At 48.6% G+C, this 27,426-nt stretch overlaps 3 protein-coding genes and 1 long non-coding RNA gene across 19 annotated transcripts in view; 2 read left to right on the top strand and 2 right to left on the bottom strand.

Moving 5' to 3' along the window:
* Nucleotides 1–2,409: 2,409 nt before the first annotated feature.
* Nucleotides 2,410–6,977, bottom strand: LOC141495629 (uncharacterized). 2 transcript variants are annotated; one of them, XR_012470816.1, is made up of 3 exons: nucleotides 6,893–6,977; nucleotides 5,873–6,255; nucleotides 2,410–4,468 (listed from the first exon to the last, which is right to left on the bottom strand). It is a non-coding gene; the product is annotated as an uncharacterized LOC141495629 (long non-coding RNA). The 2 variants fall into 2 exon arrangements; XR_012470815.1 differs by having other exon boundaries at nucleotides 2,410–4,448.
* Nucleotides 6,978–7,034: 57 nt separating this feature from the next.
* MRPS34 (mitochondrial ribosomal protein S34) lies at nucleotides 7,035–9,254 on the top strand. The gene is made up of 3 exons (XM_074197195.1): nucleotides 7,035–7,455; nucleotides 8,266–8,308; nucleotides 8,452–9,254. The coding sequence occupies exons 1-3, from the start codon at nucleotides 7,135–7,137 to the stop codon at nucleotides 8,724–8,726; spliced, it is 639 nt and encodes a 212-aa protein (XP_074053296.1). The 5' UTR covers nucleotides 7,035–7,134; the 3' UTR covers nucleotides 8,727–9,254.
* Nucleotides 9,255–13,599: 4,345 nt separating this feature from the next.
* NME3 (NME/NM23 nucleoside diphosphate kinase 3) lies at nucleotides 13,600–18,841 on the top strand. 2 transcript variants are annotated; one of them, XM_074197193.1, is made up of 5 exons: nucleotides 13,600–13,777; nucleotides 13,872–14,002; nucleotides 14,074–14,175; nucleotides 14,354–14,466; nucleotides 14,543–14,755. In XM_074197193.1, the coding sequence occupies exons 1-5, from the start codon at nucleotides 13,732–13,734 to the stop codon at nucleotides 14,658–14,660; spliced, it is 510 nt and encodes a 169-aa protein (XP_074053294.1). In that variant the 5' UTR covers nucleotides 13,600–13,731; the 3' UTR covers nucleotides 14,661–14,755. The 2 variants fall into 2 exon arrangements, with proteins under 2 accessions (XP_074053294.1, XP_074053293.1); XM_074197192.1 differs by lacking the exon at nucleotides 14,354–14,466 and having other exon boundaries at nucleotides 13,636–13,777; nucleotides 14,543–18,841.
* Nucleotides 14,903–27,426, bottom strand: part of MAPK8IP3 (mitogen-activated protein kinase 8 interacting protein 3) — a 93,650-nt gene continuing 81,126 nt past the window's right edge. For all 14 annotated transcript variants that reach the window (XM_074197177.1, XM_074197181.1, XM_074197184.1 and 11 more), the window contains 14 exons: nucleotides 22,994–23,152; nucleotides 22,301–22,466; nucleotides 21,407–21,589; nucleotides 20,899–21,088; nucleotides 20,330–20,449; nucleotides 20,100–20,180; nucleotides 19,839–19,906; nucleotides 19,412–19,560; nucleotides 18,274–18,445; nucleotides 18,063–18,176; nucleotides 17,716–17,754; nucleotides 17,223–17,402; nucleotides 16,957–17,100; nucleotides 14,903–16,802 (listed from right to left, as the gene is read on the bottom strand). In XM_074197177.1, coding sequence (XP_074053278.1) covers nucleotides 16,681–16,802; nucleotides 16,957–17,100; nucleotides 17,223–17,402; nucleotides 17,716–17,754; nucleotides 18,063–18,176; nucleotides 18,274–18,445; nucleotides 19,412–19,560; nucleotides 19,839–19,906; nucleotides 20,100–20,180; nucleotides 20,330–20,449; nucleotides 20,899–21,088; nucleotides 21,407–21,589; nucleotides 22,301–22,466; nucleotides 22,994–23,152 — 1,887 coding nt within the window. In that variant the 3' untranslated portion in view covers nucleotides 14,903–16,680. The remainder of the gene's footprint in view (nucleotides 16,803–16,956; nucleotides 17,101–17,222; nucleotides 17,403–17,715; nucleotides 17,755–18,062; nucleotides 18,177–18,273; nucleotides 18,446–19,411; nucleotides 19,561–19,838; nucleotides 19,907–20,099; nucleotides 20,181–20,329; nucleotides 20,450–20,898; nucleotides 21,089–21,406; nucleotides 21,590–22,300; nucleotides 22,467–22,993; nucleotides 23,153–27,426) is intronic.

The following is a 27,426-nucleotide window of genomic DNA, read 5'->3' as shown; positions in this document are numbered from 1 at the left end:
TAACTTTTTCCTCTTTCCTTTATTGCTCATGAGGATCTATATTTTTTGTTTACTTTTTTTTTTTCCCCAAGGCAATGGGGTTAAGTGGCTTGCCCAAGGCCACACAGCTAGGTAATTAAGTGTCTGAGGTCGGATTTGAACCCAGGTACTCCTGACTCCAAGGCCAGTGCTCTATCCACTGGGCCACCTAGCCACCTCTTTTGTTTACTCTTAAATAAGAATATTTTAGTATTGTATATAAAAAAAATCATTTCTACAAAAATAAAATAAATATAAAATTAAAAAATTGAAAAATAAAAAAAAGACTACCTAGACAGAGTTTCCAACACATATGACCAGGGAGATTAGGTCTTTGAGAAACTACTGGTTGCAGGACCCCCTGTACAGCAGGAGCCCATAAGATAGGAATGGAGGAAGGGACTATTGCTGAGAAGAAGAGGTATTTCCTGCCTTGGAGGGGGCAGGAAGAAGACCATACACTGCTCTGGCCCATGGCTGGCACTGATCTTGAAGAAGCAGTAATACAAGCAAATCTCTATAAGCAAGGAATTATACCTAACAGACACTGTTAAAATAATTTTGAAACTGTTCTATCTTCCCAGTAGTGATTCTATAATTGTCTGCTAAGTAATCCTTACTATACAACGGTAGTTTTTACAAAACAAAAAGTAATCCTAAATAAACTAGTTATCTCCAAGTTATCTCACTAGGCTCTACTAGTTATACATCAAATTCCTTGAGGCTGCCTTGTATTAAAGAAGACTCTAACTCCCAATCACATCCCTGCAAAGGAGCTGGGCTACACTCAGCTGACTCTAGCCAATCAGTCCAACTGTTGGCTTACAACTGTATTTCTCTTCTTCTCCCTTCCCCCTTTCTCCATACTCCACTGTCCTTGATGTTCTCACCAACTGAGCTTGTAGCTGTTTCTTTTTTGCTTAAACTTACTATCCTATTAAAAACACTCTTTACTCTGAATTAAATTGTAACATTTCAACAATCTGTGAATTAAAATGCATGCCTTTTCTTATCTCCTAAGTCAGAAGTTTGTGATTTCCTCACTTGAAAGAACTACATGTGTCTGGAGGAACTTCCCTCCCCCAGCTACCTCTGGATTCGGCTGTCACCTCTTCCAAGTGAGACTCCAGACAAACATTTTAAGAACTCAAAAGTCTCTATTACGATTCAGGAATTAGGGGGACTGGGAGAAACAAGGGGAAAACACTTCTGAGATGCTTGAAGTTCCAGCAGATCAAGCAGCTGCTTATCACTCTGCTGTACCCTATCCCTTCCTACTGCATACCTCTTCTGGCTGACAAGAGGCTTGATGGGAAAAGTGAGGAAGGAATCTTATCTATGACAAGTTTTTCCTAGTTGCCTATCCCAGTTCTGGTATGTAACAAATGATCATTCTGTGCTTTTACTTTTTATTAAAGATTGCTAAAATGAAAGAGATCCTTCCTGCATCCAGTTTCTTCCTACTTGAGTGTTCAATTGTGATCAGTATAGAATCTGAATGTTTTAGAGCCCATGGAATAAACCCAGACAATATTTAACTAAAATAGAGCCATAGAGATGCAAATAACCTTTAGAATGGCAGGGCAGCTCAGTGGCAAGGACACCTGATTGTCCTCCCAAATGGACAATTCTCCAAGGTGTTGTTTTAAACCCATCATCCGTATTTGTTAGAGGACTTGGGCCCAGATTTTACTAAGAAAACAAGAGGTCATTTACTATGAGTTCTCTTCTTGCCCCTATTCTACATCTCAAAGGCTCTTGACAAATTCCTCCATTCTTTCCTCCTTTATACTATAAGGTCAAAAACACTGATCTATATTGATGAAAAGAGCCTTCCATTATATGTTTTCCAGGGCAGGTTGCCTCTTTGACCTCTTTGATTATCTCCCTGACAGGATCCTTAATTGCTGCCTAAGAACATATCCAGGTCTCTCCCATCCTTTTAAAAAACCTCAGTTAAGTCTTCAAGTTATCCCATCTTTATGCCTTTTAGATTCAAATTCCTATAAAAGTTATATACATATATATAATGTATATATACACACACACATACACACACATGTACATCATACATACATATACATTATACTTTTTGCTTCCATTTCCTCTTCTCTCAATCTTTTCCCATTGTGTTTCTACCTTCACCATTCAAACTTGTTTCTTAACATCTTTTATTTGCTAAATCCAATGTCCTTTAATTGTTCCTCATCCTGTCTGACCTTTCTGCAGTAACTGACACAATTGACTATTGTAGTATCCTATACACCTTTCTCCTACCTGGATTTTGGTGATTGCCGGGGTCCAGTGTCCCCAGCCCTCTTGAAAGACTTGTCCACCTTCCGGGAGTCCCTGGGCCTGTTGACCAGCAACAGTCTTGAGTGAAGAGTCCAAAAAAGACTGGAGACCAGGTGAGTGTAAGCAAGCAGTCTTTATTGTGGCGCATAGCAGTTACATCTCTCCTAGTCTTCTCCTGCCTCTCCTTTTATTCTCCCAAGTCTGCCTGGACAGTGTGTGAAGTCCTCGTGCACAGAAGTGCAGGGGCCAATCAAGAAGAGCCTTGTCAGCATGATCTGCCTCAAGTCCAACCTGTTGATTCCCGGAATAGTGGGTCCTGGGAGTAACTCAAAACAGGCTGGGACTCTCAGACCTCCAAGTGCCACTTTGGTCCCTTGTTTTCATGAGAACGTGCCCTGTACTTGATCTCGACTCGATCATCTCCCCCTTTTTGTTTAGCGCATACGGTGGACTTCCACTATTGCCTAGGCAAGACTATACATATAAGCAAAAGAACTACAAGCATCAAAAGTATTGCTATAGTTACCAACATATGGAAACCCCAGTGGTTAAAGGACCAATTATGGAAAAAAATCAATAATATCCTGAGCAGCTTTGTCAGGTAGAAGATCTCCTTAGAAGCTTGTTCAATATCTGCAGCTATTTTATACAAGGAGTCAATAGCTAAACCGGTGGACACATTAGCCACCCCATTAAGCTGATTTCTAATCTTATTCCAAGGGAACAGGGAATTATTATACAAAGCTTTAATGATACATACATGCTCAAATCTATAATCACAGCAAACCCTTTCCAAAAGAGACAAGAGCATCAACTTGGATCACCAACTTGTAAAACAGCATCCCTTAATATCCTTATCAGAATAAAAATCATGATTTATCTTATCCTGTACACGAAAACCAAGTGACATGTTCTTGGCAAGCTCTTTTAGAAAGTGGACCTCAACAATCTGATTTTGTATGGTTGCCACACTTTCTGCTAGACTGAAAGAAGAGGTTATTAACTGAGACCAACATCATAATTCCGATAACTACACAACCGATACATCTTTTGCTCCTATGATAGGTGCCAACTGCTTACTCCCTGATCTTCTCAATGACATGATCCCCTCTTGAATCATACCATCCGGGTGTCTGTATGGGTGTGGCAGCTAAAGAGGTCTTTTTCACAATCATTATGGTTTGATTATTCCCTTTTGGCCCTAAACATTCACTCACAGTGCAATTTACACAGGTTACATTGTAGATGGTTGCATTCATGATTATGTTGACATTTTCTACCCTTCCCCACATAAAGGCATGATCTCCTCCTTTCAAACAGACTCGAGCTGTGGCCAAATAACCAAACCTTCCCTCCCAAGAGTCCCACCAATCAGCAGTATAATTCTGCCCCCAAAGCCCTTGGCTTCTAGGTATGGTCACCACTATATATCGGAGGGCCATAGCCATTAGATGATATTGTGTGGCTTGTCCTTTAGGTGTCACCCATGTAGGGAGGACAACCTGAGACTCTTTGTCATGTATATGCCAGGACTGAAGGATGAGATCAGTATCATTATTGCAAGTCCGGTGACTGGTGTGGCAGTGCAACATGGGGGGTAGTGGACCCCAGGAGGCATGCACCAAAGGACACTGCAAGACCATACCAGTTTGGAGAGTAAAATCTTTAGGACAACCATGGTTTTGAAGTGACATCATGTGGATAGTCTCCTTACCCTGTTTGAACCAATGTTCAAAAGTCTGATTGGAAACTTTCATACAGGAGGAAGAATCACCTGTTGTCATGCAAAAGGGAGGGCCAGTAGACAAGCCAGTAAAATTTAATTGAACACTGGTACTGTTGCCTCCAGTAGATGAGATCTGGAGTTCCTGCTTGAGCCACGGTGACACATTACCACAAACCATTACTGGAGGTAGTTCTTCTCCCATGGTCACGAGAATGGGCCAGGGAGGGTTCCTAATTAAGGTCCATCTCCCTTGAGTCTCAGCTGTGGTGATGTTCAATCCCCCCAGAAGAAGGAGAAGCGGAAGTAGGTTTCCCTTGCCCATGGCTCTAGGATGTCTCCTTTTATTGGGTCGCCTTTTCTGGATACACAAGACGGACACGTTGGGTGGGCACCCACTTTTCTCCTTGCTCTGTGAAGACACAATATACCCTGGCCTCCACATTACTACCCCATAGGGTCCCTCCCAATTTCCTGTTGGGGTCTGTACTAATACTTGCGAACCCAGGAGGGCCTTTGGACTTTTCAGGGGCACCCTGTCTGTCCTTGGTGCCAGTACCTGATGTCTCATGGCTGGAGTGGTTCCCAAAATTTTTGATAGGTATAAGTAACTGTAGGTGTATAGGGCTTTGTCTATAACACCCTGGTAAACATGTCCTTTCCTTTCCCCCTTTTCTGTCACAATCTTTCTCCACACTCACTGAGCACACATGGCAATCATGACATAATCTGGAGTGTTATAATTCAGTTGTTGAGTGGTGAGGCTGTGTGCTCCTTCTCCAGTCATCTGATTGAATATTACTAAATGTTTCCTCCTGCACCTCCTACCAACCTCTATGCTTGCTCTTTACATATGCTTCTAAATTCTGACTCCCATACCACCCTTTGCCCTGGAGATAAAACTGCTTTAGCCAAAGATTTCCAGTCATCAGGAATGAATATAAATTGACCAGCTAGAGGTTTCTAATTGCATGAGGACATAAGGGGAAGTAGGAGAATAAGCCACAACCACCTCTTTTACTGTTTTCACTATCTTCCAGTCCATGGCTCTGAACGCTCTAAGAGTTCGGCAAGGATTACTGGGATTGGGCTCCTCAACTACCGGAAAAGCAGAGATCTTCCCCTTGCTCTTGGGCCTTTTCCAAAGCCTTTTCTAAGCTAGAAAGTGGAGGGCCTTCCTCTGTGTCTGAGTCCCCCATATCTGACTGCATTTATAGTTTTGGTTTCTTGACTAGCCCTGTTCTCTTCCTGTAATTCCTCCATCTGTCCTTACAATTTTTCAAGGGTCTGAGTGAGCTGGGAAAGGTTAGGGTACAAGCCTTTATAACTAGGGGCACAAGATATCAGCAGTGCAATTGGAGCGTAAGCCCAGGCAGGCTGCTTTCAGTTTCCGCCCGAGCAGCAAACATGCGCTGAGGCCGACTAAGTCTATTTAGAGCTTTAACAAGGCCCCAGATGACAAAATCAAGGTTCCCTAACAGGCTGGGATCTGTCTGTTCATAGGCAGTCATTTGTGCCCCTATTATGGTCCAGTTTTTTGCATCAACACCTGTTTTTTCCACCCAGAGAGCTGTCACCCAGATTTTACCCACAAAACTCCTCACATCCTTAAAATGGACAGTTACTCCCTGACTTTTTATAGCCTTGTAGACCTGCTTACAATAAGTAAGTCTTCAGGCTTAATAACATGGTTGCCCATCTTCCTAAACCACCTCATGCTTTCCTGTGGTTAAGATCACTCCTTCATGGGCTACTCCCCATGGATTCCCTCTGGTCCCTGTTTGGGTGCCACTTGCTGGGGGTCCTGTGTCCCCAGCCCTCCTGAAGGGAGCTTACCTGCTACTTGTCAGCCTTCTAGGCATCCCCAGGCCTGTTGGCCAGCAACAGTCTTGAGTGAAGAGTCCAAGAAGACCGGAGACAAGGAGAGTGTAAGCAAGCAGTCTTTATTGTGGCATGTAGCAGTGACATCTTGGAGCCTCTCCTAGTCCTCTCCTGCCCCTCCTTTCATCCCCCCAAGTCTGCCTGGACAGCAATTCCCATAATAGTCGGCTGGGGCCCCCGGCACTTCCTTAATCCTCAGGATTCCAGTTCCCCTTTGGTCCCTTGTTCTCATGAGAAGGTGCCCTTCTGTTGTTCCAAAGATTCCTCATCCGGCCCCTTCTGTCTACCCTCCAGGCCAAGTCTTCATTTACCTACATCTGGAACACAGGCACTTCCATCTGGAAAAGAAAAACATCCAGTGAGGAATCCCAGAGAGGTCATTCTAAGGTCTCAGAAGTCATTGATCTACCCTAGAATCGCAGCAAATGACAACTGAGGCTGTACCTTCTGCCCTCTTCCAGGCTGGCATCTAAATCTGGGAAGAAGAAAGGTCCCGCAAGTAGGCCCCCCATCCTGCAGCTGCGGTCCCCAAGCCTGGTCCCCACTTCCCCCCTCCCCTCGGCTCCCTCGGGCCATTTCTCTTCCATCTCCTTTGCCGGGTCATCGAGGCTTCTCTTGCTTGGTGTCCCCAGGGCTCCTGGCTGTGGGCGGCCCCCCCTCACCCCGTCTCTAGAGCGCAGCCCTCCGGGTGGCCATTGCTAACCGAATGTCTCGGAGGCATTTCAAGCGCGACAAAACACAACTGCTCGGCGTTTTCTCCAAGCCACCCCCTTCCCTGAGGGAGGCTGCCCGGGTCCCTCCGTCCTGCCCGATCCGCTGCCAGGTCGCGGGTCCTTTCCCCTCGCTCGGAGGCCCCGGCCCGGCTGAGCCCCCCGCACAAGCCCCGGGGCCCCGGCCCTACCCCTCCCAGCCTGGCGGGGCGACCCCAATACCGTCCCTTCTTGCCCCTCCTCCCGGGCTCCCCCAGCCGCTTACCTCGGCGTCTCCCGCCCCCCGACTTTCTTTAAGGCCCCCTCCCCCGGAAGCTTCAGGTAGCGGCTCCCAATCCGACACGCCTCCCCAGCGGCGTCACTTCCGGCGCGCGCCGCCCCGCATGCCGGAAGCGCTGGGTCGCGCCGGAAGCAGCGGGTCCTTCCGGCGCCGGGCCGCGGGGTGCTCGAGCTCGGCTCTCCGGTCGTCTCAGGTCGGTGCGGAGGAGGCGGCTCGGGGCCGGCGCCATGGCGCGGAAGAAGGTGCGGCCCAGGCTGATCGCGGAGATGGCCCGCAAAGTGCGCGCCTACCGGGAGCTGAAGGCGCGGCCGCGGGACTCGGAGCGCTTCGCTCTGGACTACGAGACGATGACGCGGCCGTGGAGCGGCCGCCGCCTCCCCGAGCGGGCCTGGGCCGACGTGCGGCGCGAGAGCCGCCTCCTGCAGCTGCTCAGCCGCCTGCCGCTCTTCGGCCTGGGCCGCCTCGTCACGCGCAAGTCCTGGCTGTGGCAGTACGACGAGCCCTGCTACTGGCGCCTCACCCGCGTCCGCGCCGACTACACGGCGCCGGTGCGTGGGGCCTCCGGGCCCGGCCCTGCCCTGCCCCCACCCCGGCGAGCCTCGCCTTATGTGCGGGGCCGCCGAGGCCCAGGGGCAGAGCCTTCCCCCAAGGTCACGCCGACTGATGGGGCAGGAGCGGTCTCGGCGTCCTTGCGGGCTAGTTTCTAGTTACCTGTCGGCCGCTCTCTAGTCTGTGCCTGATTGCTTTGTGGATTTGCTATAAATCCAGAATTAAGAGAAGTTGGGGGGCGGCTAGGTGGCGCAGTGGATGGAGCGCCGGCCCTGGAGTCAGGAGGACCTGAGTGCAAATGCGGCCTCAGACACTCAATAATGACCTAGCCGTGTGGCCTTGGGCAAGCCACGAAACCGCACTGCCTTGCAAAAAAAAAACCGTATAAGTTGCAGAGGGTTTTGACCCAAACATTTGGTTGCTCACAACAGGAATGGGCAGCTTCTGGAGTCAAATGAAATGTGTTTTTTCTTAACTTATTTTTATTAAAGATATTATTTGAGTTTTACAATTTTCCCCCAATCCTGCTTCCCTCCCCCCAGTAAAATGAAATGTTAATGAAAACCTTTACTGTGGTCTTAAAGCATAAAGTGGATAAGCACATGGTAGCCACATAAAGGGAATTTCTGTCATTTATGTATCAGATTAGGTGTTATCTGAGGTTCCTTCCATCTCAGGTTATATAACATTTTTATTAATTATACCTTGGGTTGCTTCCCCTGCCCCTCCCCCCTAAGAGGTGGAAAAGGGTTGGTGAAAAGAGTCTTTGTGTACTGAATTGAATTCCCCTTCTTGTCATTGCCTTCTAGAACTTGGATCATGGAAAGGCCTGGGGAATCCTGACTTTCCAAGGTAAGGAAAGGGAGGGGGGGAACTCTTAGAGGTCTGAGGCTGATGGCTGATTGGTGTTTGTATTTGTTCTTGGGTGATGAGGGACTGACCACCATACTGACTGTACCAGCAATAGGCACTCATTGGCTCCAACTTTTCCCCAGGTAAGACGGAGAGCCAAGAAAAGGAGATTGACCAAGTCATGTACCACGATTGGAGGCTGGTGCCCAAGCATGAGGAAGAAGCTTTTAAGAACTTTACCCCTAAGTCAGAAGAAACTATCCGATATGTGCCTTACCCTCCTTTGCTCAGGGCAATGATCTTTGCAGAACGACAAAAACAGGGCAACCTTAGCATTGAAGAGCCCATGATAGATTTGGAGAAAAAAATCTTTTTTCGAAAGCTTAACAAGAACCAAGCAGAAGGCACTCCAGTATAAAGGCCCTGAGCTGTTTGGTCAAGTACAATATGAACTGACTTGTGGAAAATCCTTTTTAATGAAGAATTTCTAGAATTTATGTCCTAGAAAACCAGTTTTATACTATATTCTGGTGATGCACTGATTAATATGAGCCTAAGGGAATTCAGCAAAATAATGATTAGTTTTTTATAAAATTCCATTCCCATTCACCATACCTCATTGTATGGCCACTGAGTGTTCAGCTCATTTAGGCCTCTTATTTTTTCCTTAGAAAGGGTCAGTGGTGTCTTGGGGAAAGATAAGAGGCACCTCAAGTGCTCCATTACATATTATGCTTGTACTTCAAAGCCAGGGGACATTATTCAAGCTTGAGCTGGATATCAAACTCTCCAAGGAGTCCAGATAAGAGGCATGAAGTCAATAGAATCACCTCAGGTTTCCTTTTCTTGTTTCATTTTATCTGTCAATGGAAGCTAAAGCCTGATTTTGTACAAGTAAAAAATAAAGGAAAACTTTTGGTGTCTGGCTTGTCTGGTTTATAAATCATCAAGATCCAAACATAGGGAAAGCTGAATTTTCACTTGCAAACTCTTGAGTGACTTGAGCTACTTAACTTGATGGATGCTGAGCTTGGAGCAGTGAGATCCTGAGCTTTTTGTGGATCTGCCTCTACTGTTTGATTACCTTGGGGGGGAAACAGTTGTGCCCTAAAGTAGCTCTGTTGGAAAGATGACTTTCACAAATGCTAGAATAAGAGCAAAACATGATGGGTATAAAGTGTGGGATTATATGGCAGGTTATGCGTAGGCAGTCCTATGGGAAAGACTTCCTATTTCTTTTCTGTATAGTAATTGTATCATAGCCTGTTTCTTTAGTGCTTTATAATCTCTAAAATCCAATCCATTGGTATTAAAGCACCTACTGTGTGCTAGAAAGTGCACTTAAATACTAGAGATACAGTTAATAAAAAGTTCCTGCACTGGGCAGCTGGACAGAGTCTGGAGCCAGGAAGACCAGAGTTCAAATATGAATTCAAGGCACTAGCTTTGCCACTGCCTGGACAAGACATTTATCCCTATTTACCTCAGTTTCCTCATCTGTAAAAGGAGCTGAGAAGGAAATGGCAAACCACTGCAATTTTTATGCCAAGAAAACTCCAAATGGGGTCATGGAGAGTCACACCGGACTGAACAACAATATTGCCTTCAAAGAAATTATAATCTAAAGGAGGAAACAATGTGAAGGGAGTCGGGATGGGGGAGGGAGAAACCTACCTGGTACCCCACAGGCAGAGGAGGACATTGCATTTTGGGTAGTTGAAACCAGGCAGAGTAGATACAAAGTGGAGTAGGAGAGTCCAGTTTCTGCCCTCTGGCTCTCAAAAACAGGAAAGAAGGCTAAGGGGGCTGATATCTTAAGGCTGATGGCATCATGGCCATTGAGGTTGGACGGGAGGAGCTTATCCTGGGAAGAGACATACGCTTTTGTTTCTGTATCTTTGGTGCCTAGCAGTCAATCAATAGGTATTTTATTAAGCACCTATCATGTACCAGATATGGCAGCCCTAAGAAGCAAAAGGACAGGGTTTAAATTAACTGAATCTTGAGGTTCTAAGAGTGGAGGAAAGGAATTCTGGGTGTGAGACACTTCTGGGACAAAGGCATACAAAGAATCAGCCAGTGGGACTGTGCTGCAGTCTATGGAGAAGAATGTATGAGGCCAGGAAGACTTTGGTATTGGGTTTTGGAGGGTTTTAAAAATCAAACAAGAATTTACATTTTATGTAAAACAATAGGGAGCCCCTGGAGTTTGTTGAGGAAAAATGACTTAGGAAATTGTGGGTGAATTTGACAGGTCAGAGGCTGGAGGCAGGGAGACAGACTAGACTTTCAGGTAATTCTATGAATTAAAAGCCTGGTGATGTTCAGCTGGAGCTCGGGAGAAAAGCTAGAGTCATCTGGGAGTTAGCTGTTTAGAGAAGAAAAACCCATGGAAGTTGATGAGGTCACCAAGTGAGAAAGTAGAAAAAAGAGGGGCAAAGACAGAACCTGGGGTGCACCGACAGTTACCGCAGAGCATGTGCCACCTGGGACCGACCAGCCAGGTGCAAGGGCTGAAGCCTGGCATTTGCTTCGGGTCAGGTTCTGCCTGGCCCCTGCCCTCCCTCCCGGAGGCATCCCGGCTGGGTGCCACCTGCTCCACCCCCCGGCAGCCTCTGCCCAGCACCTCGTGGGCCTGGGTGGTGGGCGGTTCCCGCCTCCCCTAGCCCTTGAGCCCCTGGAGGGGAGGGGGAAGGGAGAGCCTGGCAGTGCCTCTGACCTCTGTCCCAGACCCGCCCTCTGCCCTCATGGGGAGGTGACCCTGATGGGCCCGACCCAGGCTGGGGCACACACTTTTACCCTCCTTGACTGGAGGATGGGGAGGAGCTGCTCAAGTCCATTGAGATCAGGCCTGGAGGAGACAGAACCTTCCAGAAGGGGGCAGCTGTGGAGGTGACTCCTGGCCAGGAAGGGAGCTCCTCTACCTGAAATGGGGTGGAGGGGGAGGCTGGGAGAAGAGCAGGGAAAGGTGGAGGGGGTGGAAGGGCTGAGGGACTCTCCGAGGGAGGGCAGGGCCTTTCTCTTCCCCCCTCCCCCACCAGAGGCATGGTCCTCATCCATCCAGATCATCCTGGGTCATCACTGAGGGTAATGAGACCTGGAGGACTAAGAGTCCAGGTGGGCAGGCCTGGAGGGGTCCCCTGACCTAGAAGGTCCTAACACCTCAGGTTCTCCATTTTAGGGACCCATAGACAGGCCCTCAGACTCTTGGACAGACCTGTAAACACCAAACCTTTTTCTGGGGGACGCCTGCAGTGGTATGAGAGGGAACTGCTTCAGCCTCAGATCACAAGTGAATCTGGGGACTTTGGCCAAGGGAGCTGGATGCAGGGTTGAGGGTAGTGGGGAAGTGTAGACCAGACTTGGAGACCACAGCTGCAGGATCTGGGGGTGGTGATGGGGGAGGGCCTACTTGTGGGACCTTTTTTCTTCCCAGATTTAGATGCCAGCCTGGAGGGGGACAGGGGGTGCAGCCTCAGTTGTCATTTGCTGTGTTTCTAGGGCAGATCAGTGACTTGAGACCTTAGAATGGCCTCCTCTCTTAGATTCCTCACTTGATATTTTTCTTTTCCAGATGGAAGTGCCTATGTTCCAGATGTAGGTAAATGAAGGCTTGGCCTGGAGGGTAGATAGGGGCCAGACCAAGGAATCTTTGGGACAAGAGAAGGCAAAAGCAGAACAGAGGCTGCCCTCAGGAACCTCTCCTAGTGTCCTCCTCCCCTCCAGCCCCTTGTTCTGGGGGGGAGGTGTCTCTTACCTTTGTCCCCAGGCAATGACAATGAACAGGGGTCTAAAGTCTCCCATTCAGCCAAAGGTGAGACCCTGGGGTCCTGGGAGGAGAGGGGGGGGGCTCTGGAAATGCTTTGGCTGAGGATGGGGTGGGTGATGAGGCCTGTTCTTCAGAATGATGAGAGGCTGGAGGCCAGAGGGGACTCCAAGGATCTCCCTGACTGTCTTGCTTCAGGTTGAGAGAATATCCTGGTATGCCCAGCATGGCATGCCCTCATCAATGAGGGTGCTGCACACTATGAGCAGGGCAGAATTGAAGCAGCTCAAAGGAAATGTGACATACATAAATTTGTACCTGCCTTGGGTGTTCACTTGGACTATTGTACCCACCTGTGAAAGAGCATTCCGACTTCATATTGGTCTGGCCAGCCACAGTTGGACACACTGTAATTTCTCTCAAACAGTGATGTCATTTTGGTCTTCTTCCATAATGAAGGACAAGAACCGATGGAGAGGGTGTGATTTGAATTATGACCAAACAAGAGACTATGGAGTAATCCGATAGAACCAAGAGAGAATAACTTCATAAAAACCTAGAGAAGAGACATTACTCTGGGAGAGAGTAGTCAACAGCATCAGATTAAGTTCAGAGGCCAAGATGAATGAGCATTTGAGGAAAGACCAGTCAGATCTGGCGACTAAGGGATCACCGTAACTTTGAAGAGGGCGATGTCATTTGACTTTAAAGTCAAAAGCCAGATTGCAAAGGGTTGATAAATGAGTTAGGAGATGGAGACCATGAGAATAGATGGCTTTTTTTTTAAAGATGTTTGAGTTTGGAAGGGTAATCTTTAAGGTTTTTTGAAGTTGAGAGAGAAGATGGAAGATTAGAGAGATTCCGGCTGCAATCTGCTGGAGAAAACAGGAAGGGATGTTAAACGAGTCGGGGGTGACTCGGGTGTGGAGAAAGTCAGAATGGTCATATGGGCACAAAAAGATTTCTTTGGCATCGGAGTATAGCAGAGCTGGAAGGGGGAGAGACTTGAGACTGGAAAACCAATGAAGGGGCTCAGCAGTGACGGGGCAATGGCTGAGGGGGGCCTGGCCCCAACTGGCAGCTGTCTGGGCAGAGAGAGGGCTCAGCTGCCACAGGCCTAACGGAAGGTGGCGGGAGAGGTGGCGCTGCTGCGGCAGGGGGCATCGCCGGGCCGGGGGGCGGCCTGTCCGGAGCCAGGGGCAGCTTCCGGCCCGGGGATGGGGGGCGGCGCCGGGGGAGAAAGCGGGAAAGAGCCCGTCGGGGGCCCCGGGCCGGAACGTGGGGAACCCGCGCACTGAGGGCCTCCTCCTCCTCCGGGCCCAACCTCGCCGGGCACGCGCGTCCTCGGAGGGGCTTCGGCCGGCCTCGGGCACTGACTGCCTCTGCGGGCACTGGGCACTGGGCAGGGGCGTCGCCTCGCTCCCGGGCCCCCGGCCCCCGCGCTCACGTGGAGCCAGTCGGGCCGGGCCTCGGGCGGGGGCGGGACGGAGCCTGGGCGGCTGCGGGGGCCGCGCGCAGGCGGGGGCGGGGCCACGGGCAGGGCGGAGCCTGGGCGGCTGCGGGTCCTGGCGCGCAGGCGCGGGGCGGGCGGAGCATCCGACGCGGCCGCTGCCCCGAGGAGCCGCCGCCGGGCCCAGGCCCCCCCGCCGCCGCCGCCATGATCTGCCTGGTGCTCACCATCTTCGCCAACATCTTCCCCTCCGGCAAGTGGGGGCGCGGCGGGCGGCGGGGCCGAGGCGGCGGGCGCCCCGCGCCGGCCCGGGCCTGACGCCGCTCCTCCCCGCCCCCTCTCCGCAGCCTGCAGCGGGCCGCACGAGCGGACCTTCCTGGCCATCAAGCCCGACGGCTTCCAGCGGCGCCTCGTGGGCGAGATCATCCGGCGCTTCGAGAAGAAGGGCTTCAAGCTGGTGGGGCTGAAGCTGGTGCAGGTGGGCCGGGCCGGGCCGGGCGGGGCGGGCCGGGCCCGGGGGCCGCCGCGCTGAGCCGCGTGTGCCCACAGGCCTCGGAGGACCTCCTGCGGGAGCACTACCGCGCGCTGCGGGACCGGCCCTTCTACAGCCGCCTGGTCAAGTACATGAGCTCGGGCCCGGTGGTCGCCATGGTGAGCGGGCGGGGCGGGGCGCGGCGGGCTCGGAGCGGGCGAGGCGGGGCTCGGAGCGGGCGGGGCGGGGCGCGGCGGGCTCGGAGCGGGCGGGGCGGGGCGGGGCGGGGCGGGGCGCGGCGGGCTCGGAGAGGGCGGCCCGGCCCGGCCCGCCCTGACCGCCCGCCCCCGTTCGCAGGTGTGGCAGGGGCTGGGCGTGGTGCGCGGCGCCCGGGCCCTCATAGGAGCCACGGACCCCGCCGACTCCTCCCCGGGCACCATCCGAGGGGATTTCTGTATTGACGTTGGCAAGTAAGCGCCCCCCCCCGCCCGCCCGTGGGGCCCCGGGCCCCTTCTGCCCCTCCCCCTCCGCTCTCTCCCCCCGCAGGAACGTGATCCACGGCAGCGACTCGGCGGAGAGCGCCCGCCGCGAGATCGCGCTCTGGTTCCGCGCGGACGAGCTGCTCTGCTGGGAAGACAGCGCCGCCCGCTGGCTGTACGAGTAGCGGCCCGGCCCGGGGCTGGCACCCCCGCGGCCACCCGGGGGCAGCGGCAGAGGGGGGCGGCCGCGCCAGGCCCTCCTCTCTTCCCTCAGGTATGAAGCGTATAGCAGCACAAAGGAAATGCCACAGCTTTTTTAATAAAAAAAACCTACGTAAACTTTTTTGTCTCATTTTGGGTTCTGACATTGTAGAAATCAGTAAAGGGGATGCGTAAGCAGTCAGGAGGCTACAGGTGACGGCTCAGAGATGATTTAACACGTTTATTACATACAGAACAGGTACATGGTTCGGTTGCAGGGCCAAAGCCTGGGGAGATTATTCCTACCGCCCTCTCTCGACAAGGACATCGGTCTTAGTGCTAACTGTGCAGTGTTCAGGCCTTCAAAGACACTTGGAAATCCTTTTGTAACAGAATGAACTTTACATACATCACAGTGGAAAAATGGCAGGGAGAAGTAGAGAAGCCAGTCAACGTTCACCTTGCGCCACACGACGAGGGGGAGGGAGTGGGCTCTAGACCTGGGGCTGCCCTCAATGTGTGCTTCTCTTAGAGGATGGTGAAGCCAGATGGGGGATGCTTAGGCTGCCCTGGAGAGTTTAAGTTGGGATGAATTGGCAGCTGGGAGTCTTGTAAATCAATCCTTTATTCCCAGGGGCCTAAACAGCATTTCCAATGGGGGGGGGGGGATGACGAAGGCCTACATGACTGACCATCCCCAGGTGCCGGTGGCTGCCGAAGCAGTCTGTGCGGGTCAGAGGACCCTGGACCAGGGGCGCCGATTTCTGAAGAAAGCCACTGGAACCAAACCTCACCCCAGCCGAGTTCCTTCCCTCACCCCAGCAGCAGGCATGTTTCCAGGACAGTAAACCTCCCAGGCCGGCCCTAGGCACTTAATCACACAGCCAGGGAGCTTGGGCTCTTCAGGCATTCCTGCTCTGGGAGGGCATCTTTACCTGGGCACACTAAGCTTTTATTGCCTTCAGAGATTCAAGGCAAGAGGCCAACCCCTGAGAGAGACAGTCCAGGCCTAATGGCTACTTTTACACCTTCTGAAACCCTGGGAGGGCTGAGGAACCTGAAGGGAGTAGGGTGGCAGCTACAGTGTGGGCCTGAGCCTGGGCCAGAGTGCAGAGAAGCTCAAGTGGAGCTGGCCAGGGAGGGAAGGAGAAGGGGCTGGAATGACGTGGGACCCCAGAATGCGGGTCACCTCATGCTCAGTGACCCAGGGGAGGGAAGAAGATCTGGGCTCATGGTTGTGTTTCCAATTGAGCATGTGGTGCTGTCCCAGGTGGCTCTGGCCAACACAAGGCCAGAGCTCAGAGCAGACCTCACCTCCTTATGTGGAAGAGGATGGTTCCTAAGCCTCAGGATTAACAGGGCACTAGGACCACCCATGCCCCTTAAGGCAGGGCTGACCCTCTCCTAGGCTATTTCTCTTAGTAAGGGCCTAGGCCCCTAACATGCACAGAAATTTAAGGGAATAGGGGTGGGCAGGGCTTTCTCCATTAGGGAACAGAATTCTGAAATGGAGGAGGAAGAAAAGCTCAAAGTGGGGAGATTCATGGGCATAACCTCCCTTGCTACTTGCAAGTGAGGTTTGGTGCATAAGAGCCCAGACAACAATGTGCTCCACAAGTCCCCTGGGTTGTCTGCTATTCAGCCTAGAACCCAGAACTCCATTCATACAAGACAGTCTGCCACAGGCTTCCAGCTTCTTCTCAGGTTGGCCCCCAGGCTCCTACTGCCCCTGTCCAATTGTCTGCACTCCCCCCCCCCTTGCTCTGGCATTCTCCATTCCCCCCTTTTTTTTGCCAAGTCTGCCACATCCTCCCCACTGGCTTGAGAAGCCCCCAGTCCTATGGTGAAAGCTGTAAATTGAGAGGTTAGAAAAAGGGCAGGCAGGTGCTTCGGCCACCTGGAGGGGCTGGCTGCATCCTTGGCAGTGGGAGAAGGGCAGGAGTTCTGTATGTACACCTTGGTGGTCAGGCAGGAGGGATGGGGTGGCCGGCACGCAGCAGGTTCTCACTCAGGAATGTAGGAAACCTGCCAGACAATAATGTGGCTCCTCTCAGCCTTGGATAACATGGGCTTCACCTGATTCACATCCCCTGCATTCTCTTCTGATTCATCATCTTCTCCATCACCTGCAGAAAGAGCAAGACATCCCATAAAGAAATTTTGGTGACCAGAAGAGCCTGGCTCTGCCTCCCCAACCTTCCTTCTGCCCCACCCCAAGGGGTGCAGAGGAGGCAGCAAAGTTAAGGAAGAGTGCCCTCTGTAACAGGGCCACCTACTCACCGATTCGGAAGTCGATGTAGCCTTCACCACCACTTAACACTAGCACATTCTTCAACTTCTGGCCCTCAGGGTCTGAGGCCGCAGGACCTGGGTTCTCCGAGGGGCTGTCCAGCACACTCCCATTGAGGGTAGCTAGGACATTCCCTGTGAGAGCAGAGTGGGCTTCAGGAGAGTGTCTAGAATCCCTTCCCAAGACTAGGTGGCAGATGTGACAGGCAGGTGGAGGAGCCCAGCCCAGTGAGGGACACCTGCAGACATCTTCTTACCTGGCACTGAGACAAAGAACTTGACAGCATCCCGGTGGCCATGGAAGCACAGCTGGGCCTGGGCCATGGAACAATAAGGGATGAAGCTGCTGGCTGACCGGTCACTACTGTCATCTCCATACACGTGGATAATGCCACCAGGTCGAGGTCCCTCCCCTGAGGTGGGGGATGTCTTGTTGGCTACAGAAAGAAACACAAGATAGACTGGATCTTCTTCCTCCAGGACACAAGGCCCAGTCACCCAGAACGGATGGGGGAAAGCCTAATACAGCAGCTCCCATGGACTGTTGATGGCATACCCCAGCCTGTGACTCAGGCCAAGGTCCCAGGCCTGCCCATTCCCAGACCCAGAAAGACTGAAAAAGAAAAGGTCATTTAGGGTGTGAAAGGCTATCACTAGGCACATTCACCCCCATTCGGAGATGAGAGCTGCTCTTTACCCTGCTTGCTGAAGCCTCTGACTACTAGGACCCTTTTTTTGGGCTGGACTTACCACGGAGCCCAAGGAGCTGACCACGGTGCAGGACAACCGCTACGAAGGAAAAGGGAGAAAGAGAAAAGCAAGATGTGATCAAGTCACCCAGGCAGAAACATAGAGGAGCCCAGGAGTGGGGACATGGTTCCAAGGCTCTGGAGACCCATTTCTGCCCTCCCATTAGAGCACCTGAGAAAGATCTCAGGTTCAGCATAGCTTTGCTGGCCAAGCAGTAAGGGTAGTCCCAGGACCACTGGACAGTAGCCCTGGAACCACATGCAGCTACTGCACAGGAATGTGGAGCTATCAACTTTGTAGAGAAAGCTGTGTCCAGCCCTGCCCCCTCAGGCCCCAAGGCCACTTACTCTCAGTGAGTGGGATGGAGATGACAACACCATTGCCTGTGCCCACCCAGAGACGGTTGCCTGCGATTAGAAGAGCTGTGATACGCACGAAAGAGAAGCCTAATTTGCCAGTACCTGATTGTCAGAGAGAAGAGTACAGTCAGTGAGGCCAAAGACTCATTTTGAAAGGACAGCAGCCCCTCCCTCCCTCAAGTCAATCCAAGCATCTCACCTAGCATCTTGCTAACATAAGGCTCAATGTCCACATCCTGCAGGTGTTGATGGGTGTGGGCATGGTAGAGCCTCAAAGTAGAATCCAGGCGGATAGACACCCACACACCATCACCGATCCATGCCAGCTGCCTCACTTGACTCTCCCGTCGTGGATGGGCATCAAATGACTTCTGCAGTATGAGTACAGCCAATGAGCAAGGAAGAAAACCAGCTGGTCCCCCAGGATCTGATGCTAAAACTGCTCTAACTTGGCCCATCAGAGTTCACAACAGGCTAGGCTGAGGGGAGGGATCCCCCAGGAGAGAAACATCCTTGACTCAATTTCTACTGGGTAAGTTGATCTGTTTGAGCAATCCACCTTGGCTGCGGTCAAATAATTTTCCCAATGAATTTGGTGTTGGGACAAGAATCTGTCAGTAGTCAAAGTCTCGAGTGAAAGAATTCACATAATCAGGAAGTGGGGCTTTACAATGTGACTTTAAAATTAAATAGTACTGTGATATTCAAAAGCCTTATTTGATATGCTTTTACATATATACACACACACACACACACACACACACACACATACATACACATATATGTGTATGCATATTTGCAAGGCAATGGGGTTAAGTGACTTGCCCAAGATTACCCAGCTAAGTAATTAAGAAGTGTCCAAGGCCACATTTGAAATGAGGTCCTTTTGACTCCAGGGATGGTGCTCTATTCACTGTGCCATCTAACTGCCCTCTTGCTTATATTAAAAAAAAAAAAAAAGATTTCCCCACTTCAAGTTCTTGCTATACTTAGAATATTTAGCATCTGTAGTTGTTTGAAGTTAACAGGAAAATAAGCAAACTTAATCATTGTCTAATACAGTCTTTAGCTTTTTCTAGTAATCACATAAATTTTAGCTAGCATCTTAGTGAGAATAAACTCTGAATAAAGTTATGTTATTTGGTTTGCTCATACTGGCATTTCATAAAAAACGTTAAGTACAGCTAAGATTTTGTCAGACATGCCAAACTATCTTAAGGTTGCACACCTTTAATTGAGGGTTTCCAGGAAAACAAGAACTCCTTATGAAGTTGCTCTCTCGATTCCCCCAAAATGCAAGCAGAGGACTCCCACAGACCCCTGAGCTGGCTGCTCACCTCTATCTGCATAGTTTTTGGCTGGATGACATGGACCTTGTTCTTGTAGCCACACCAGACACGATCATAGACAACAGCCATGCAGCGGATTGAGTGATGAGGGTGGCCCAAGTCCATGAGGTGGTAGTTGCTGAGGTCCCACTGGCCATCTGAAGAGAAATCCTAGGGCTCAGATACTGATAAGGCAGCTGCTCCCATTACATACAGTCTGAGAAGAAGGTCTGGGTCAGCTCATAATGCACAGGACAAAGACCATCATGCTACAACAGGCACTGATTGAAGTAGGTGAAGAGATTCCATGGCGCCTATGTTGTGACTTACTTGCGTCTTGGACTCATCACCTCCCAGACAGGTAAGGAGAGGGTCAGAGTACCTCTGCCCCTGTTAAGTTCAGGACCAATCACCCTGTTCCCATCCTTAGCCTCACCTTCCCCACGGTGAAAGATGGCCAACGTCCCATCTGCTAATGCTACCAGCACCCGGCCCTTTACATGCCTGCAAAAGAAACCTTAGTAAGCCAAGAGCCAGGATGGAAGTGAAGCCCTGCTTCTCCCTGCTTTCTCCTGTTCCTTAAGAAAAGCCCCAACTGGCTCAAGTCAGAGTAAATGGTGGTCCCCCTTGGGCTTCTATGGGAGCTCCCTGCCCCCTCCCCCAACCTGTTTCCTCTGCTTCCCTAGAATATACTTACACCAGGCTCAGAACAGAGTCCTTCAGCTTGATGGAATGGAGACACTTCTTCCAGTTGGCCACTGCTGAGTGTACATAGAGCCTGGGAGAGGAAAGGTGGGCAGGACAGTGAATGACTTTGGTTTCTAGGCCCCTCAAGTTGCCCCCAGCTCCAGTCTACCTCCATGGCAGCTTTCTTTCCAGGACTGTCGCTGACCATATTCCACCCCATGCCCCAACAAGAGGACATACCAACCATTCTGCGCTCCCAGCCACATGGTGGGAGCAGCGCTGGTGCCTGCTCCAGTGGGGTCCCCAGCTGCTTCCTGTTCTTGCTGAGTGGTACTGGAGTCCACCTTTGGCCCATTCTCACTGAAAAGACAATGGAAAGTTAGTAGAATAGACTTGTTTTAAGAAATTATTTGTATTTTCCTAAGAAAAGGGGCTGAGCCCTTGAAACTGAGCTAGGTTAGTGTCTCAGGGAAAGCCACATCAATCAGAATATGCTGATCTCCTGCTGGTGCTACAGAGCCTCCCACTTTGACTTAAGTCCTTGGTATCACTCAAATAAGGTTTCTCCTTATCTTCTGTTATTATCCCAGATGGCCAAAACCTCATTAGATATGCCATTCCCTAGGAGATATGACTAGTTCTTTAGCTTCTCATTGCTCTACCACTCAGCACATCTCCCTAGCCAGTCTGTCTTGGTGCACAGTTCCCCTGGGAGTCAAATGGCTCAGTCCTCCACTCTCTCAGCAGAGAAGAGAACCAGCTTTCCTAGGAGCTGCTGCCTGCCCTTGGCAATTCCATCAGATCCCCACCTGCTTGGCTGGCTGCTGACAGTTGGAGTTGGGGCTGGATCAGTGAAGACATGTTCAGTGAGGGGTCCAGGCCGAACTGAGGTCACCTCAACTTCACTGGGTCCTGGTTCTGGCACCTCAGTGGCTTCTGTTGCTTCCTCTGTGGACTGAGACTGATTTATCTTTCCATTGTTGACTGTGGCTACTTCACCTGAAAAAACAATCATTAGTGCTAGTGTCAGGAAAGATGGAGGAATAGTCACTAGAAACGGAACACTTTCTAAGGGAAGGGGACAAATAAGGAATGGGGGGGGTGCTTCAGGGGAGGAGAAGGAGGGAAGAACAGACATCATAGTTTTATTCTGCGAAGCCTGTAGTGGATCACTTGGGCCTATTACTACAAGAAAAACTGAAGAGGAGACTGCTGCTTTGGCTGGCCTCCATCACCAAAATGGCAAAAGGGACCTAAAAAGCTCTAGAACAAAAAGCCAAGAGTTTAAGCATGCATAATAAATCCAGACTGACTCACCCTGCCCTTTGTCCAGCACAGGGGTATCTCCACGAGAGGAACAGTTGCTTCGTGGCACATTACACCGGGTGGCACAACCCACCAATGTGATCCCAGCTAGGACCCCATCAGCCCCTGAATCCTCAGGGTTCATATCACCCTCCAGGAAGATCTCACCAGGGGGATAGTCAGTGTCACTGGCCGCTGTAGAAAGGAGATTACCAATAGTAATTCTGTGGAAAATCTCATATCCCATCTAAAGTTTTATCCCCACTCCCTACCCTTCAGCCCTACCAGCTCCTCTATTACCTCTGTCCAGGCAGAAGCTTTCTATTTATTTTTTATTTTTATTTTTTTCAAGGCAAATGGGGTTAAGTGGCTTGCCTAAGGCCACACAGCTAGGTAATTATTAAGTGTCTGAGACCGGATTTGAGCCCAGGTACTCCTGACTCCAGGGCCGGTGCTTTATGCACTAACCTAGCCGCCCCAGAAGCCTTCTATTAAGGATTCAGCTTCCTAAGTTAATGATCTAATAAATCCTTTCAATTATATTCCCAAGACCTCAGGTTGAAACGTGTTCTTTCCGAAGATCAGATAAAGCCCTTTGCCAATTTGAGTTATGAACAGTGATTGCTCTCACTCAGCTTACAAAGAAGTTAAAGAGACCTAATGAGTTCTCAACAGGAGGGAGAAATGACAAGAAGCTTAAGGCTTCCAACAAGGGGTTGACTTTGCTTTTGGACATTAGCCCAAGATCTAAGATTCTGGTTTCTTGTTTTCAAGAACCAAGGATAAATGATGTGAGGGAAAGAAGGAAAAGGTTAGGGGTTGGGAAAGGAAAGATGAACCTGCTAAGAGAAATGTGAGAGACTGATTCCCCACACATGCCTAATGCCAATTAACTTCTGGACCTACCAGGAATACTGGAAATGCAGAGAACATGGGCATTGCAAACAGTAAACTGGTCCACCACTGTGCCTGGTTGGTTGGCATCAATGATTACCACTTTACTTGTGGTCAGGGTACTGGTGAGAATCCAGACTCGACTTGAGGTGGCATCCATCTCATGTAATTCCTTCCCCTGCAGAACACAAACAGGAGCTGCTCAGAGTTTCAGATGCCACTCCAAGCAAAACAGGGAGCAGCAGAAGCAAGATGAAGCTATCAGCGAAAGCTACACAAAGATGACTCCCTGGGAGCTTCACTGGAATTTTAAGGAAAAAGGAGCTAAGATGCCCTTGTTCAGCTAGATGCCCAGGAACAGAAGTTATGGCAGTCTCTGAGAAATTCACCAGGCATCATGTGATCCATCTGAACCATACACCTGGCTTACAGGGGTTCCAGCTCGGTCCTCCTATTGCCACCTATCCCACCCCTTCACACATTTGACTTTCCCCAAGAAACAGGATAAAAGAACTAACTCTGATAGCTAGTCCCCCAGGTTAATAATTAAAAGTCCTCCCAAAGCAAAATTTTAGCTTTCTGGCTCCCAGCTAAGAAATCAGAGGTCAACAGACTATATCACTGACAGTTAATGAGAGGCATGTGGATTAATTCTAGTTCATATATGTACACAAGTGGGAAGTTTTTCAATTCTGTTGTTCTGACCTTTTTCTTTTCTGGAGATGTGTGATTACTCTTGTTCTCCCCTTCTACCTCACGGTCACAGGTCAGAGGGTCACGACCCAAAGATGGCTTGGTTCCATTCCCAGAGTCTTCTTCACTTGGCTTCCAACCACTCAGATTGACCCCAGCTGCACACCATAGCTGAAGAGAAAGTAAAGAGAAAAGATGAAGATGCTAAGGCTTGGCCCTTGGAAAAGGAGAAGATATATAAACATGGCAATTCAATCTTTGCTTCAAGACCTCCAGGAAGAGCAATCACATTAGCTCTCACTGTATCCTCCTCCATCCATGGAAAGATAAAGTCATTAGAAAGCTCTTCCTGATATCAAGCCTCAATTTGCTTCTTTTATATACACTTCTAACCATATCTGTCCTCTACAAACTTCCACAATATATCTAATCCCTCCATCTACCTGACAATCTTTTAGATAATTGTAGAGGGTTATCATATCCCCACTTTGAATCTTTTCTTTTCTTTCTTTTTTTTTTTTGCAAGGCAATGGGGTTAAGTAGCTTGCCCAAGGCCACACAGCTAGGTAATTATTAAGTGACTGAGACCGGATTTGAACCCAGGTACTCCTGACTCCAGGGCCAGTGCTTCATCCACTGCACCACCTAGCCACCCCTATTCCCCTATTTCACTGGCTTTGCTGCCCTCTGCTGGATGCTTCCTGCATATTACGACTCTTCCTAAAATGTGTCACTCAAAACTGAACTTGATACTCCAGATGTAGTTTTGCAGGAGGGGGTAATGTTACCATCATAGCTCCCATTCAAGGACATGATGCCAGTCTTAACATAGCCTAGGAAGAATCTGTTATTTCACATTGATGATGATTTTGACATTCATCCTTCCCCATCTTGCACTTATGAAGTTGATTCTTTTGAGCCCAAATATACAACTTTATATTAATTTCTAATAAATTTTATCTTCCTAGCTGAATGTTCTAGCCTGTTAAGATATTTTCTTTTCATCAACCATTTATTTACTATATTCTAGAACTCTGTAGTAGAGCCAGAGTGGCAGAGTTGCAGGAAACACAGCAAGACCCTTTCCTCTCCTAAACTTTTCCATATAGAAAATGCATCAGGACATTGGAATATCCAAGAAAAAAAGGTCAGAATAGGGATGCATATAAAGAACAGCTTCAGAAGTCTGCCAAAGAAGCTTGAAAGACTTGTCCCAGTTGATGTAAGGGAAAAGAGCAGGACCCAGAGAATTATAAATACAACAACAATATGAAGATAAACAACTTGTGCCTATACATTTTTGTAACAGATGTTTTGTTTTTCTTTCTCAATTAGGGGAAGGTGTGGAAGGGAGAAGCTGATTGGAAAAAAAAAATTTTTTTCCTAGAATTTTGCCAGTCAAGTCCAGTCATCTCTCTTCCCTTTTTTGGAAGAAAATTATTTACCTCTCTGTCCTCATTAATAAAATTAGGATAACAGCATCTATCTCCCAGGGTTTTTGTGAGCATCAAATGAGATAATTGTAAAACACTAAACTCATCTCTGGCACATAGCAGGCAGTTAATCAGTTCTTAATTCCCCCTTTCTCTCTAGTTCAGATTCTGACTTCTGCTAATTACCATGATATTTGAAAAATTACCAACACAATCACACCTTCAGTTCCAGCTCTTAAGTTTTCATTTTCTAGATGGACTATATTACATACATAGTTAAGAAGACACAAGATAACTTAAGGAGAGAGAGAGAGCTCTAATACTTAAGGAATGATCAAGAAAAGTTTCAAATAGGAAGTAGGAGTTATGCAGAGACAAGGAAGATGAAGCTGAGAAAATGCTATTAGATTTCACAGTTAAAGATAACTGCTAACCATGGAAAGAACAGTTATCAGTGCTAGCATCACAGACTAGGTTGCAAGAGATTTGGAAGTTAGAGAATAGGTAATGGAGATGATTAGAATATATAATGAACTCTTCCTGGTATAGGACAGCTAGAAAGAGACAAAGGGAGGAAGAAGGAAGGGAGGGAGGGAGGGAGGAAGGAAGGGAGCAAGTTAGGGAGGAAGGGAAGGAAGGAGGGATGGAGGGAGGAAGGAAAAGGAAGGAAGGGAGGTAAACTGGTTAAAAGAGGAAAGCTCCTGGAGGAGATGATTGAGATGGGATCAACAATATAATTTTTGGCAAGAAACTAGAACAAAGGGGAGGATGAAGGTTGACATGAAGGGGTTCTGAGCTAGGTAGGAAGAAAAAAAGCTCAAATTATAATGACTCTTTTCTCAGGAAAGTAAGAGATAAGGTCCTCTGCTGAAAGGGAACAAAACTTGTTCAGAATCACTGCTTTGGAGTTAAATTTAAGAATAAAAAGGTTACTGCTCATCAGTGACAGCCCGATAGAGATTATATACCATAAATCTGTAGATCACTAAAACATGAGAATAGCACTAGAGAAAGTATTTGGTGGGGTAGTTTAGGCTTTGGCAAAGGGTGAACAACAAAAGAACAAGGAGGAAAGGAATGAGGAAAGGAAAGTGTAGAGTGGAAGTGGTTGACTTAAGAAAGTGAGGCCAGGACAGAACTGTCACAGATTGGGGAAAAAATGGAGAGAGATGGACTAGATATTCTAATTGAAGCGTAGGAAAATAATAAGGTCAGAGAGGTTTAAGTAATGATGAAATCTAAGACATAATCCATTAGGTGGCTGAGGTAGAATGAAGTTGTAGGTCATGGGGGTATGAGGATGTTTTTGACCTGGGAAGTTGAGGTGTTTGAGGAGACATCAATGTATATATTGAAATCCCAGAGCATGAGATTGGATTAAAATGGAATGAATACTGAGAGCCAGGAGCCTTACAAAAAAAGAATGGCTAAAGGATAATTTCAGTACTATGACAAGGATCTAGACCAGGCAATCTATTATTTGTTTCTTTTTTCTTTTTAAGTTTACTTAAGGAAATGGGGTTAAGTGACTTGCCCAAGGTCATACAGCTAGGCAATTATTAGGTGTCTGTGGTCAGATTTGAACTCAGTAGACCAGGCAATCTAGCTAGATGGAATGAATCTAAAACAGGAAAGATTACTGAACTGGTAAGTGAGGAGGAGTAAGACTATGATGTTCATGGCCCAGTGTGTCAAGGGACATGAGAAAAGGCAGATTTCTATTAGTGACAAAAAAATGGAGCTTTTACCTAGGAGGAAACAGTGAAAGACAGAAAAAGATGTGAACTGAAAAGAAGCAAGGCTGTGGTGGATCAGGATAAGAATATGGGGAGGATTCTTCCCCTTAGTAGATAGCAACCTTGAATCACAGGGATAAAGGATATTTATGGGACCTCTCACTTACAGGTGTTTGTAGGTGTTTGTTCCACATGCAAGACATCTTCTGGAGGTGCTTCACTCTCTCTGACCTCAGGTAAGGCTAAAGGGCTAGAACTCAAGGTAAGTTCAGTCCCTCCCAATTTCTTTAGAGCACCACTGACCTTGATACCTAGATAAAACTGGAATAAACACTTGGGTCCTAATCTAAACTCCTGTCATAGCCTTAGGAGAAAGAATCTTATTTCTATCTTAAAATAAATCTGAGGGTTGATGGAAGACAAGTTCTTCATAGTGAAGAATCTAAAAGCCAGAGAGAAGATTAAGAATTCAAGATTCTTTGGAGAGAGACTGTATAATTAGTGAAAAAAAAAAAAACTTACTGACTCTTGTCTCCACAAGGAAAGAAAGGACTTAAGTTAGACACCTCTTCCTAAGTGAGCAGTCCTGTTGACCATAAAAAAAGCTGTTTATGCTATCTGTGAGAAGAGAATATCCTGGGATCAATAGCTTTCTGGGAAGTCTACCACAAAAGTTATTAGCATGGATAAAAGACTGAGAATCTTGCTTCCAAAAAGTAAGGAGAACAGGGAGAATTTTTTGTAGTAATCTGCAGAGTGTGTAAGATGTTTGTTTTTCTGCCAAAATGAAGTAACAGATATGGCTCAAAGTGACAAAATACCCATGTTGTCTATATACAATGTACAAAGTATAATAAGTAACAACCTGGAGAACCTAATGTAAGAAGGTAAATCTGATACACTATGTATTTTTGAGAATTAGTAGAACAGAATCATAACTAAAGTATGGTTCTTGGAGAGTAGTCCTTCTTTGAAAAGAACAGGATAGGTCAAAAGGCAGCCAGTGGTGGTCATCAATAAAAGATTGAAAAAGGATTTGTCAGTGCTTTTTCTGGGTCAAGCACTATGCTAAGTAATGAGGATACAAAGGACTGGACATGTTGCTATCTAAGGAAGCTAAACGACTGAATAAATCCTTAAAGAATCTGGGATTATTGGTTTTTTTGTTTCTCTACCCTTGTACATAGTATGCACTTCTTGGGAAATATTAACTGAAGTTGTGAACTGATCCAATCTTCCTGGAGAACAATTTGGAATTATGCCTAAAGGCTTTCCT

Source organism: Macrotis lagotis, chromosome 8 (assembly GCF_037893015.1).
Source record: "Macrotis lagotis isolate mMagLag1 chromosome 8, bilby.v1.9.chrom.fasta, whole genome shotgun sequence".
Classification (NCBI taxonomy): domain Eukaryota; kingdom Metazoa; phylum Chordata; class Mammalia; order Peramelemorphia; family Peramelidae; genus Macrotis; species Macrotis lagotis.
This window is presented reverse-complemented; position numbering and strand designations above follow the sequence as displayed.